Source organism: Sciurus carolinensis, chromosome 12 (genome assembly GCF_902686445.1).
Source record: "Sciurus carolinensis chromosome 12, mSciCar1.2, whole genome shotgun sequence".
NCBI lineage: Eukaryota > Metazoa > Chordata > Mammalia > Rodentia > Sciuridae > Sciurus > Sciurus carolinensis.
Genome location: NC_062224.1, coordinates 88,447,090 through 88,461,945, shown reverse-complemented (window position 1 = coordinate 88,461,945; position 14,856 = coordinate 88,447,090). Strand labels below are relative to the sequence as shown.

Sequence of the window (14,856 nt, the reverse complement as noted above, 5' to 3'; positions counted from 1 at the left end):
CATACAAAATGAGTTCCATGCTCAAACTGTTACGTTGCTGAGGCTTGAATGCCCACATGGTGAACCATACTGGTTGCCAAAAATAACCAGATAGATAGTTCATTCCTTCACTTGGTCATCTAAAAAAAAAAAATCAAAGTCATGGCTCTTCTGCTTCAGATACCATATCATTTTGTCAAATCCCATTCTGTCATACCCAGGCTGAAGTTGTTTTATCATCTCCTAGAATTTGCTTTATCATCTCCTAGAAAATTTACTTATTATTTTGAAGGAATTTCTATTTTTATTTTTAAAGCAACAATAGACATTCTAAAGAATTACTGTAGGAATAGTTTAAGAAGAATTTACTTGAGGGAAAAAATCTTTCAAAAGACCTACGAACTTAGTATAACTATTTAAAGGAAGTAAAATGGCATAGCACTTACTTTGAACAATTTTTTTTTTAACTTCCTGCAAAGAGGTCCCTTTACAGTATTTTTGGAGAAGTAAGTAAAACCGAATCTGACATCACTACCTTCTAGTTGCTAACTCCATGTAGCTGGCAAGTGGTTTGTTCTTAGGGTAGCAGAGGAGGAAATTGTTCCCCTTCTGATAAAACAGCAGTGAAGAGTATGCATTCGTTTCTTTTATTTTTGATTCGGGTTTGCAGAGAAAATCTTTTAGAGAGGTAATAATTATTTTGCCTTTCAGGGGGACGCATGCTGTTTCTTAGGGATACGACTGATTTGCAGATATGACCATGTATTTGTGGCTTAAACTTTTGGCATTTGGCTTTGCCATTCTGGACACAGAGGCATTTGTTTCAGGTAGGTACAAGAATATTAATATTTCTTACTTGATTGTCTTTCCTTTTGGAGAAACATTGGTCTGAAATAGATATTAAAAATAGTGTGTTGGGGACTAGAACTGATAAGCCTGCTATAAAATGATCAAGATTGTTGTGGTTCCAGGGTTTGTTTTGTGACAGAATATATTGTTTCTTTTTAAAAATGCATAGGTATTTGGGTGGAGGAATCACAATTTAAACAAAAAATAGCATCTGTTCACTTACAAATTATTGAGGTATTACGAAGGTGACCCTGCTACTTAACCCTCACGGTGATATGAACACACATAGGTGAAAGTCTGAGGAATTATTTAATGACAAAATAAATGTTTTAGCAAAAACTGAACTGTTTAAAAATCATAAGATGGCCTTGGTTGCATGAAAGTCACTCCCTCTTTTCGGATCAAGAGTTTGCTTCCTCAAATTTTATTACTATTGAAATATTCGAGATATTTTATTGAACCTGTAGGTACATGATTATTCAAAAAATACCTTTATATATTTAATAAAACATGGATTTTTGGCATCTTCTCACGGGATGCATTTTAAATCAAACTTTAGTGCCTTCCTAATAATTTTAATGATATTTTGCTTTGGACATTCTTGTAGGGCCACAGCCCTTCATAGCCTTGGGGAAGTAGAGATATTTAAATTTTTAAAATCATGCAAATTCTATGTTCTATGGAAAAATGCAATGAATTGGACTTCTGGTCCCTATTTAAGCTTCAGATCTGTGTACAGTTATGGTCTATTTCGTGGCTATTTCTGGAAGATTGTCAGTTTGGGTCATGAATACATTTTGGATCATTACTAAGTGTAACTAATAGATATTTAACATTTCTCCTTATGATGTAGGAAACTATTATTAATAAAACAGCACTGAAAATAGGCTCTTTGTAGAAATTCAAGCCATTTTTTAAATGAAAAAGTTATTTTAAAAAAATCTTGTTTTGCCAGCTTTTCCCCCCTCTCTCCTTCCCTCTGAAAGTCAGGGCAGCCACTACCTCCTGATCATGTTACAGTTTCAGTTTATTTTTTAAGTAACCTATGACAGTGGAAAGAAAAACACTGTAAGATAAGATTTTGTTGTGGTGATTAGTTTTGTTTTGTTTTTCATTGGAAAGCTGAATTTCAAAAAGTCTATGTAGGTGCAGCATTTCTTGTATTACAGAAAATGTTTGTCAAGTTGCCACCCCTGTGAAGTCTTTTTATTATAATCAAAAGCAAATTATGAAAAACGGTAATGTCATGATAAATGTATATGATCATAAATCAGGGGACACTAAAAATTCACTTTCAGAAAATGTTGCAAAGCATTTATAAATAAGTATAAAAGGATACTAAAATATTTTGTAGGTCATAGACCAATTCACCATGAAAATTTAAATTAATCTATAAATGGTTTTCATCATAAGGAATATCTTTGAATTCATGATCAAAATAAAAGTATAATAGGATCTGGAAACCTTTAAATCAACTTTTGTAAATAACTTATGCTATAAATGGATAGATATGCACAGATTGCACAGATCTATTTTGAAAATTCACATTTACCTTTGTCACATTAATATTAAAACAACCATTTTTTACAAAAAGTATTGAGAGTCTTGTTGAGTATATAAATATTTGGGGAAAACATATATTGACATAATCATTTGTATCTGCAAATGTAGCTTAGCATAATTTTAAGTTCCAAGAGATACTTTGTGATTCAATGTATAATTTGGAAAATAATTGCTTTAAATTACGTATTTTTATTTATTAGCAACAATCCTATGTTTTATTTAAATATGTTATAATTAGCTTAGTGTCTACAGGAAATAATAAATGTTGGACAGCAAAATTCATATATTATATTCTAAAAGTATTAAGAAATAGTCAAATGTAGAAGAGACATCTTGAATAAATATGCACACAACTCAAATGCTTTATTTAATCTCTAAAATAAACATGTTAAAAATAAAATAAAATAAAATGCACATGTGGACAAGGTCAAAGGTAGGCTTTGGCAAGGCAATAACAATGCTGAGATCAGTTTTACACAAAAGTTTCAACTGACAATTGGAAACTAAAGCTTTATTTAAAATTTCTAAATAATTCTAGGGAAGAATGATAATTTTGAGAGTGCAGGTATGGGTGAGTGTTCTCTGGCCATAATAAAGTTGTAGTGCCAGGCAAATCTACCCCTCCATAGTATAACAGTTAAGAGTACTTTGAACTATGCCTTGTGAAATGTGCTATGAGTTATGTTATGAGTCATAACAGTTAAGTCTCATTTCCTGAACATAATTCTTCATTTTCCATCTATGTTAAAAAAAAAACCTCATGTCACAAACACATCCTGTATCTTGCACATCACAGACATTCAATGCAAATTATTAATTGAATTTGATAAGTAATCCTATTAAGTGCTAAATGCAGCTTAAGAGAATCTGAGATGTGTGCATGATTGCTTAATTGATCTTTTAAAAATATTTTCCTACTAAAAACTTTTCTTATTATTGCTAGATTCTGGAGTGTATTTTGTTAAGGGAAGGTAAAGTGGGGTTAGAGGTCTGTATTTCCTTTTATTCTCTTTCTCTACATAACTAAGCACAGGGACAGAGGTGTCAGCTTGAACTGGGTTCTTTCTCTATTCTTCTGCTATCCTTTTATCAGTGACAAATAAGTACTGTAGGAACAGAAATGTTGCTACGTTATTCATATACATAAAGATACACATATATTCTATCTGTGTGAGTTATGTTCTATAATCATATATATGAGTTATATATGCTAGTTGTTACCAGTCATCAGTATAACTACTATTTTGCCATATTTATCTGCTTTATAAATATTTGGGTCCTATAAACTTGGCCAGTTTTATTCTTGCTTTCTACCATCTGAGTAGATTACTATAATCTATTATGTGTTGTGCTCCTAATTCTCCATTTCCAGATTAATCCCTCAGAAATATGAAACCTACCTCCTTTCCTGAACAAAAACATTTACTGTGCTCTTCAACTCCTGAAATTTTCCTTTTTAGTAATCTCTAAAATCTTTCCTTCATTCTACCCCTCCTTGCCATCACCTTAATTCACAACTGCATTAGTTTTCACCTGTAATATATAAAAATTTCCTAATCCATCTGTTTTTTTAAATACTAGTTTTCTAATCAGTCATGTGATTAGAAATACAATAGAAAATACAACAGAACGAGGGAAATTCTGATATCTTCTCATTGTCCATGATATAGATTCTAATCCTCTAGGCAGAGCAGCTGGGTGTGCCAATGAGCTGGGAGTTGGGCATGGAGCTGGTGGTGATCTTTCCTTCCCTTTCTAAGGATTGAAAGAGAATAAGCAAGAGGTGGTGCAGTGTCCAGTTCTTTGATACTCCCTCAAGGACTCTTGTACCCTGTGCAAGTCACATCTCCTCACTGACATTCTCTTTTGTCACTCTTGCCACAAAATATCTCCACTGAAATTGGGTCCTTTTACTCCCTTTCCTTGGCATTTTTCAAATACTGTTTTAACTGTTGTGATGATGGTGATGATATGTGCCTCAATGGCTTCACTGTCATTGCAACCTACGTAAATGCAGAAACTATGTCTTTGTCTTTTTTCATATATTTTGTACCTTATTTCTTACCAAATACTGAGTAAATAGTGGATTTTCTTTCTTTTCTTTCTTTCTTTCTTTTTTTTTTTTGGTTTGTTTGTTCTAATTAGTTCCACGTGACAGTAGAATCCATTTTGACACATGGTGCATAAATGGAGTACAACTTCTTCTTCTGGTTGTACGTGATGTGGAATCACACTGGTCCTGTGATCATATATGCACACAGGGTAATAGTGTCTGATTTATTCTACTATCCTTCCTCCCCTCCTTTCACTCCCCTCTACCTCATCCAAAGTACCTCTATTCTTAATAAAACTGTAGATTATAGTGATGAAGAAGGAAGAGGAGGAAAATCTCAGAGAGGGTGATCAAAAGAGACTGTGAGCAGTAAAAATAAAATTAGAGAGCCAAGTTGGGGGGGGTGGCTTTTGCCCTTTTTTTTTTTTTTTTTTTTTTCCTATTTCTTTCTTTCATCTCCTGTCTCAATTCTTGTCTGGAGAAGCCTCCCTTAGTTCTTTAAAATCCATAGTTTGAAATATTTCTAAATTTTCTTCCACCTGCTCTTTGGACATTTTTTGCGAAGGTGATAGGGTGGGTTAGTGTCATTCTTCAAATGCAGGTCCCCACAAAAAGGAAAGGAAGGTGTAGAGAAGGAAGCACTCATGTGGCAGGAGGATAACAGAGTCAAGACCAGCCCTTGCAAATGCTGGTGGGACCCTCATGCTAGTGCACTTGGACTGTTTGCAAGGGCAGATGGAGATGTGTGGACGCAGGGCAGTTGCAAGGAATCTGGGAACCATTTCTTTCTTACAAGACAGTGTGAGAGTGAGCTTCAGTCTGAGTAAAACCCTGAGATTTGTAGTTTTGTTGGTGAACACACAGTGTTAATGAAGACACAGTTGCCTGTTCAAACACATGCATTAACTCAGTGTGGTACAGAGAAAATTTTCATTACCCTCGCTATTCAGGGTTTCCCAATCTTCATAAAATTATGATCTTATGTATGCAGGAAAAATCATAATAGAAATTTAACTTAAATTCAGTTTAGACTAAATATCTTCGTCAGGACTAGATGCTTAGCTCCACAGTAGTTGCTATTACCAGTGCATTAGTGATAGAACTTTACATATGGAAAGAGAGCACTCTTTAGACCATGGTATGGGGCAACAATAAAATACAGCAGGCTCTTCATTTAGTAACATATGATATGGTAATATATGATGTCTACTTCTACATATATATGTATATATATATCCACATATGAAACATAAAGAAATAATTATAGTAATCACTGGATTTTGCGTACATGACCCCAACTAACATTTAGATTAGAAAATATCTAATAATTATCTGAAAACTTTAATCTGCTTTCCTGTTTACATATGTCAGTGTACTATTTTAAATTTTCTCTGTCAAAAAGGCTTAGGAATGACCATAGTGAGCAGAAAATTTTGTGTTTAGGAATCACAAAATAATTCATAAAGAATAAATTCACGAAAACATTTTATCCTTTGTTCTAGGACACACATAAACACAAAAAGTCAATGCTAGCAAAATAAACCAGCATCTACTGTATCCATTCACAGTACCTTCATTGGATTCGCTTTTACAAAGATAATCAGCAAGGATTTCAAATTTTTTTTTAGATCCTTTACTACAGACCCAAGTTCAAACAAAAGTTAACGTATTATTATGGTGCTTATCTGGTCATGTTTAAGACATTCATTTCCTGCTAGAAATGAGACCACTGTTTAAAATGAAAAAATTGCTTTACTGAAAACTCTATAACTTGTGTATATTGATTTATGATAAAATTATAATTACAATGCAATGATATTCAAGGGAAAATGATCACCACTCATATATTTTAAAAATTACTTTCAATTAAAATTTGAGCAATGGGAAGGAAACCATCAGATTTCCAAATAGTGATCTGTTGTCACTGGCTGGAGGCAAGAACTGAGGGGTCACCCAGCATCACACCCATGGACAGTGAGAAAGTGAAACTTTAATAAAGTCCATTGATAGACAAAGAAAAAATTCTCTGTATTTTACATTGGAAATGTTTTCCCAATATTCCAGAAGATAGTTTAGAGAAACCTATAAAAATAGCAGTGATGTTAAGAGATGATATCAAAGTGATATGAGAGTAAGAGGTGGTCACTCTATTTCATATACCCCACTTAAAAAAAAAAAAAAACTAGTAATTTGTTTACAAAGAAAGAAAAAAATATTCAGCATAGTAGGAGTAGGATATAGGCAGGAGTCATTCCATGTTGGGCAATACCATGGCATTTGAAATAAATATTTTGGAAATTCAACTCTATGAATTGTATAATTCTTTTCATTCTTTTTTAAAAATTTTTTATTTGTTCTAATTAGTTATAAATGACAGTAAAATTGTATAATTTTGATCCAAATCATTTTTCCTCGAGATAGTTTCCTTATCCATAAGTTTTTGTAAGCATTCAAAGTAATAAGAGCTACTACTGTCTGTAAAGTGATACATATCATTCATGCCATCCCATGAAATCACAGCAGAAAGCTCTTTAGCACTGAAGCACAATTACAACTATCATTTCTTTGAGACACTTTGAGGATATAAAGGAACAGTTTAAAGTTAAGGGGTAGAGTAATAAATCCTTATAGATCTTTGATTTCTTTTAACTTTGCATCCCATTTCAGAGATTTTTTGGGCTGCTCTGAATTCTGTATTTTAAAGATTCTGTATATCCCATTGCCTTTGACTCTCTTCATTAGGAATACTTTACCACTTTCTATTGTAACAATAGCCTGAAAACTTATTTTCCTTCGATCCCTACTTGGCCCATACTTGCAATTACAGAATAATTTCTGTAAAAGGATAAAAATCTGATATTTAAGTATCCTTCCCTGAGTGACTCCCTATTGGGTAGAGAATGTTATGATCCCATGATTTTGGTACTAGGGATGTTTGACTCAACTTTTAAATAAAAATAAGATATGCCAACATCAATGGATTTTTCTTGCATTGTAGGAAAAAAAAAACCTTCATTAAGCCAAATTAGTTATTTCTATGTAGCTTAATTAAATAATTTCCAATTTTTTAATTTTCATTTTTGCTTTACTGAATTCAATAGCATCCCTTTCATTTAAGTTTTTTTAATTACCTATACTATTAAATTCATGGATCAGTTTTATCCATATCAAATTATACTGATTACAGTATTTTACCTAGTTGTCATTATTTTTCTAAGTAGTAATTTTACTTGTCAAATAATAAACCTCTAAAATTTTCAAAAATGGCTTACTTATTCTTTTTAGATAGATTTCCTGTACCCTGTTTTAGCAACTTCTATTTATTTATTTATTTATTTATTTTTGCATTTCAATGATACCTAAGATGATTTACTTTTTCATTTTTTTCAAACTTACATTGAGAAGCATTAACCATTCTCAAACTTATGTTGATATTTCCATCAATAGCATTCACTTTGAGACTGAGAGCACTTTCAGCTAGATTGACATTGAGATTTTAAGAGTTTTGATTATTCCATAGGTAGCCACTGGGAACTTTAGAAACATCTCTGGAACTGCACTATAGAATTACATTTAGTTCTCACTCATTTTTATGATATTCTGATTAACTTACAAACTTGGAACTACTTATTTGTGGAGTAAAAAGTAAAAAAAAAAAAAAATAATAATAATTGACATGATAAGTTTAAAATGCCCTCAGTGTAAAATGGTGGAGTGTAAAAGTGTCAAATCACCCTACCTTTTTGTCTCTGTGTATTAGTAAAAATAAAAACAATTAACATTGCACTCGCAGTTCTATTTGATATTTGAATCCCTCAAGATTTCTCCAACTTTGTCTGTAGCTGCTTTGTGACATATACCATATACTATTGTTGTAACTTTCATTTTTCTAAAAATACAATAATCTCCTGTCTCTGAACCATTGGCTATGCTGTTTTTAATTCTCTGGATATCTTTTTTGTTCTTTCCAATTGAGTAAATTATAATTCCACTTCAAAGTTGAGCTAGAAAATCATGCCTGTCTTCTGTGGGCAGCCCCCCATCAACAGCTATGTCCCCTGCTCTTTCACCACTTTCACCTGGGTAGGTGCTTTGCTGCTGTGCTGGTCTCTGAATAACCCCTCTTGGAGTGTTCTTTACTGGGTTCTCACAGCAGCTGGTGAGCTCATGTAGCTTGTCACTGAGTTTCTGCTTATTCACCAGTGTCTGTAGGTTCCTGATACTTGTTTTCTGAATGCACAGATGGTCTGTGAGTGTGACCCAACCCTGTAGGTAGAAAGCACTTCATGGTTCTACGAACGATTTTAATTCTGTCCTTTTGTTATTGTCCTTATTTAAGTGAATTATCCAAGGTGGATTTTCCTACATGATAGAAAATTTGCATATTTCAGGCAAGAGAAGATGGAAGAAATTGCATACAGTTTTTGCTATCATTTATTTTTCTCTCTCTTTCTCTTTTGATCACATGCTGTGTATAAAATTGCATATCCTATTTTTTTCTAGGAAAATCATGATCATTCTAGACAATGAGAGGAATACAAAAATGGATAAATGGGCAAATGAAAATCTCACAGATTACCAGTACCCAAAACGTAAAAACATTCTGAATATCTAATTTGAGCAGGACAACTAAATCTGTTCATTTATTCATTAGTTTATTAATTCTTTTGAGGAACAATTATTTGATGAGTGCTTTCCCTGTGCTGCTTGCTGGGAGTACCACTTCTTGTGCCGGTTCTCATGCAGTCTGCAATCTATTATGGCAGTGACTGCTTAGAGATGAGATTTTAAATCTTCCAAAGTCTCCATCAGCACCCCAAAGCTTGCTCATAGAAGTGATAATGTTCCTTGCTACATATAATTATTGGTGTTGATAGCCTTTTAAAAATTATAACTAAAAATCATTTAGATTTTAATTTTAAATCTAGGTGTAATATAGTAAAACTACCTCCAGACCCCTGATCTGACTAGATTTTCTCAACGAACTCTTCAGTTATAGTTCTGCAGTTGCCACTGAGTTGTGTAGATTATTATTTCATATTTTTTTAAAGTCGTGGATGCAAAAAGGGACTAGACAATGTCCCTAAATTCCTTTATTTAGTTTTGTGATTTATTCTGAAAATAAAATAGCTATATGGAGAGAAAAGTGAAAACATACATCCACACACACCACACAAACATATCCTTAGGTTTTTTGGTGTTCTTTCAGAGTGATTTTGTAAAGTTACCAGCAGAGAAACAAATTGGGGTTGGTTGGGGTGAAAGCTGGAATTTTAACCTGGGTCTATCTGATTCTAGGCCTATCCTTTTTCCAGTGAGTTACTGGATCTTGTGTGTTCTGCTTGATAATATAGTAATTGTAGCCATGAGTATGTGGGTGGGCAAAAAACAGCAGGATTAGAGGGGCTATTGGTCATTTGGGTGAAATATGCATTTAAATCCCATTCATTTGATTCACCTACTTCCTTGAACCTTTATATACTAGCCTCTTCCATATCTTTGGCAAGAAAAATTCATTTGAGACTATGCCTCTTGAAAAAAGCAAAAAGACATCTTTGACTTTTAATTTCCTTTACCATGATTGCTGATGCCACACAAATAATGCAAAAGTGACATGTTAACTATCATCTTGAAAAAGAGGATAATGAAGTACAGGGCTGAGTTTGCCTTGAGCTGAGTGATACCATGGAAACAATGGATTTTCCCCTTCTTAATTGGTTTTTGATATTACATAAAGTGAAAGCCATTGAATAATTCACTAAGGTATCTAAATTTTTGTTTTGAAGTACAAGGGAAGTAACTTGACCTTTGTTAAAACACTTTGATCATGGAAAACACATAAGGTTCTCATCTTATTCCAGGAAGTGTAGACACCAAATAATCTTTTCATAGTCATCCAAAAGATGCATTAAATGAATCAGGCAGAGCTATTTTATACTTTCCTATTACCAAGTTGGGCTCAATAACTTGAGGGACAGAAAAGAAAAAAAATAGTTTGTTATTTGGTCAACATAATAAATATGGACGGCTAATCAGATAATTTAGGACAAATAATTTACTTTGACTTCTTAGACTTAGATTTCCAAATATAGCTTTTTGTTTCTAAAATCAGACTTAACTTAGATCTAATAAATCCTAAGTATTTCTACTTTTCAATCATCCATCCACATTTTTATACTGTGAGTTACTTATTGATACCTTAGATATGATCAAAATATATAATAGCTAAGGAGAACAGTAAAACACAAGATAACAGCTCAGAGTTCTGACTCTGACAGGAAGTGATATGAGGGAAGTAGATAAGAAAAAGAAAAGGGCCGGGAAGCTGATGAAAGTAAATTAGATGATGATGCAGACGTTGGACTCAGTCAAGCTCTACTTTTAAAATACTTCAGAAGTCACTATTCAAAATCTTGTCTAGATTCCAGTCTGAACTTGCTAATCATGAAAGATCGCAAAATTTTACCCCTTGTGCATCAGTTTCCTCTGATATAAAATGAGAATAATAATGAGATAGTAAATGAGATGATTTGATTACTGATTCTACAGTTGTTTACAGAGTCCCTACTGTGTAACAGAAACTGTTCTCAGTGCTGACCCAATCACAAATAAAACAGAGAAGATGCCCACTCTCATGGAACTTATATCCTAGCAAGGGGAGATAACAATCAGGAAAAGAAATAAATAATTGAGAAAATTCCAATTGAGTTCTGCAAAGAAAATCGAACAGTCTGAAATGATAGTGATAGGCCAGATTCAGGGGTGAACGCTTCTCTAAATAGGCTGATCAAGGAAGATTTCTTTGAAGAAGTGTCATTGAGCCATGTGTTGGTTAGACAAGAACATAGAGATCTATGTGAGAGGAAATGCCAGGTGCCAAGGCGCTGTGGCAGAAGCAAAAAATTGGCAAGTTCAAGGCACAGAAAGGTAAGGTACCTGTGGTATGGTGAGTAAACACTGGAAGTTTAATATTGAGGCTAGAAAGACAAGTAGGAAGCAGATCTATACTGCCTTGTTGAAAATGCAAAGAACCTAGATTTCATCCTAAGTATGAGATGAAGCCATTTTGAACTTGTAAGAAGAGAATGACCTAATCATATTTTCATATTAAAGACCCTACTCTGGCTGCTATAAAGAGAATCTATTGGGTGTAAATCAATACCTGGAGCCAGTTGAATCAGTGGGATGGAGAAAGGGGATGGTAATCTGGACTACTAGACTAATTGTTGGCAGTGAAGCTGGAAAAAAAAAGGAAAAAATTACTTAGAATGAAGAAAGTTGCTGCATGAAAGGCCAAAGACACTATAGAAAATTTTCTTTTTCCCCATGAGTTACTGAACTTGGAAAGAACCAAGTTAAGGGTAAGCAATCAAGGATTCTGTTTTGTATATTAATACCTTAATTCTCATTAGACACATGAGTAGAGACGTCAAGAAATCATCTGGGGAGGAGGGATATGGCTCAATGGTTGAGTACTGCTTGCCTACATGTGCCAGGTCCAGGGCTCCATTCCCAGCACTGCCAAAAACAAAAACAAAATAAATAAAACCTAGTCAGTTGGAGGTAAGAATCTGGGCTTACTTGCTAGGTCTTGACTGGGGTCACAAATTTGGGAGTCATTGTGTACCAAATGGAATTTAAAGCTAAAGGACTGAATGAGACCATGTGAGGAAATATTTAGATGGACAAGAGGAGAGGGCCTAATCCTAATTTGGAACACTCCATAATTGAAAGGGTTGAGGAGAAGAGATAGGAAGACAAAATGAGAAGGGCTAGCCAGTGGGGGAAAACAAAATACATTTTACTTTGAATGTTAAAATAAGAGTCCATGAGTGTATAGTGGGGCATAGCACTCTTGGTGGTATATACTGAGAAGTCAGTAAATTCCACATGAATATCTGAATCCATGTCTCATCTTGAAAGGGTAAACGGTGATTATGAGCCTCCTAACTATTGGCAAATATCCCTATTTACTTTAACAAGGTCAGAAAAGTAATTATGAAGAAATTTGTCACAATATTTAGAAGAATTAAATCTTTATCTAATATACCACTTGCTAAGCATAATTGCTAAAATTCAAGAAAGGTGTGGCTTTACGTAATTTCTTTAAATAAAACCTGCAAAATACATTGAGAGGCTAATGGATTAGAAGTTTAGCAGGAAAGTGTCTTGAAAATATAATGCTCTGTTAAGTTGCTTAGTGACATGTATTTTGTTTTGATGTATATTGTTAAAAATAGTTAAAAATACTACTTAAGTTAATGCTTGAACAGGTTGGAGTCTTTCTATGGGTGTTTATTGGTTATATAGAAGGCTTATTACTAAATTAAATTTTAAATCTCCCATTTCTTCAAAAAATTTGAAAAAAAAATTGATTATCATTTTAGCAGCTATTAGGTAAAACTAAAATGCTCCGTAAGGATGAAGCATACGGAATAAATCTTTTGATATCAGACTCAGCAGGTTTATTTAAAAGAGATTTTATATTTTAGAGCAGCTTGTTTTAATACTTACTAGTAGTCTGTACTAAGTACTAAGCTAACACGAAAAGTAGTTAATGGCGGGCAAGGTGGGGCATGCCTGTAATTCCAGCAGCTCCGGAGACTGAAGAAGGAGGATCATGAGTTCAAAGCCAGCCTCAGCAATTTAACCAAGTCCTAAACAGCTTAGCAAGACCTTGTCTCAAAATAAAAAAAGGGCTGGGGATGTGACCCAGTGGCTAAGTGCCCCTGGGTTCAATCCCAGATACCAAAAAAAAAAAAAAAAAAAGCTAAAAAAAAGCCAGGCTTACTATGTACCAGGAACTGTTTTCAATATTTTACAGATGTTATCATATTTAACTTAAGTTTGCAAATTGTTACAGATTCTAGCTTATAGCTGCCTGTTTCCAGATATTAGTAATACTTACTATCATACTGTAAGAGGAAATAGTAGTATTTGATTTTCTTTGTTCTAATATTAAATACTAGAATTAAGAAAGAATGAATCAGGAAGGGGAGTAACACTGAGTGTTCCCCTAGGGCCTGGTGCTCTATGGCTACTTGATAAAACACTGTGTTCTTCAGCCTCGGAATTATTTCTGAATTCTTAGGATTACTAAATGAATATATAGGCAGACTTTGGGCATTAGTTTTATTTTACTTAATCTATTTTTCAAGTTTTTCTTATTATTATTTGTTTTCTTCCACTGCTGAGGATAAAACCCAGAACTTTATGCACATACTAGGCAAGTGCCTGCCACTGAGCTACATTCCCAGCCTCTTTGACATTAGTTTTAATAGGTGAAACAATTATATTTAAACTCAAAGAATAAGAAATCTAAATATTATTGATATTTATTTTGCATTGTGGTAGTTTGCTTACACTGAAAATGGGCACAAGATGGTTTGGTGGTTTATGATCTCAATAGTGAAATCATATTGAAAGCTTCAGTCCCCACAGGAGAAAGTCTTATCATTTTCTCCTCCTGCCCCTGCTTAATTTTCATATGAATATAAAGGAGCAATTTAAGCACCTCTGCTTAATCCACATTTTAAAGGGTAAATTGAGAGTGTGGGAAAAGGGAGCAATTGAGAGAAAACATGCCAATTCAATGAAAATACTACACCAGTGTGTGAGAAATAGAAACCATGCATGTAGGCACTGTCTACTGTGAACCTGAAAGTGTAATTTGCTGTAATGCAGAAAAAGCTTGTGTTTTGTAAATAACAAGGAGATAAAAGCTTAGTAAGCTTAAATAATCGGTTTTCAGATGTGTTAGCTCAATTAGGTGAACAAATATCAGTGCTTTTTAAAATTTTATTTTGGGCCCATTGTTTCAAGGATAAAAGTTAAAAAAAAAAAAAAAAAAAGGAAATAACATCCCATTGAACTATAAGAGGAATGAGCCTCATGTAAATGTGAACAGCTGTGATGGCTCTTTGCTGATGGGCGACTTTCAAACAGATGGAACCCAGGAGTCACTGGAGATTCAAGAAGGTGGAGGTTCTCACACTGGGGGACATAAAAGATACTTTCAGGTTGACCTACAAGAGAACAATCACTAAAGCCTTTGAAATAGATTTTCCCTTTTCTACTAATAGACAGTGGTGTTGTGTTCAGGGCAGCTAGAAAGGCTTGGATGAAAGAAGTATTGGGAATGCTAGTGAGAGATCAAAGGCAAGCAGAACCTCAAAATTCTGGAATTGGAACAAGTCAGATACAATATAAGAAGTACTTCAAAGGCAGAGAAATAAGAATAATAAAAATACCTTTAGTTGTCAAATGTGAAATTTGTGCCAGTTTTGTCACATTCTATTTTGCAGGAGCATTGTAAAACTAAAGCTATTTTCTATTAATGTCAATTTTACTAAACATGTCTTCCCATTTAACTTAGTCCATTTCCAAGAAGAGAAAAAAGAATTCCAAATGAC

The 14,856-nt window shown here is 33.7% G+C and overlaps 1 protein-coding gene across 5 annotated transcripts in view; it reads left to right on the top strand.

The window, feature by feature from the left end:
- Positions 1–487: 487 nt before the first annotated feature.
- The window catches only part of Ptprc (protein tyrosine phosphatase receptor type C), a 110,073-nt gene continuing 95,704 nt past the window's right edge, over positions 488–14,856 (top strand). For all 5 annotated transcript variants that reach the window (XM_047520672.1, XM_047520669.1, XM_047520671.1 and 2 more), the window contains exons 1-2: positions 488–609; positions 691–806. In XM_047520672.1, coding sequence (XP_047376628.1) covers positions 734–806 — 73 coding nt within the window. In that variant the 5' untranslated portion in view covers positions 488–609; positions 691–733. The remainder of the gene's footprint in view (positions 610–690; positions 807–14,856) is intronic.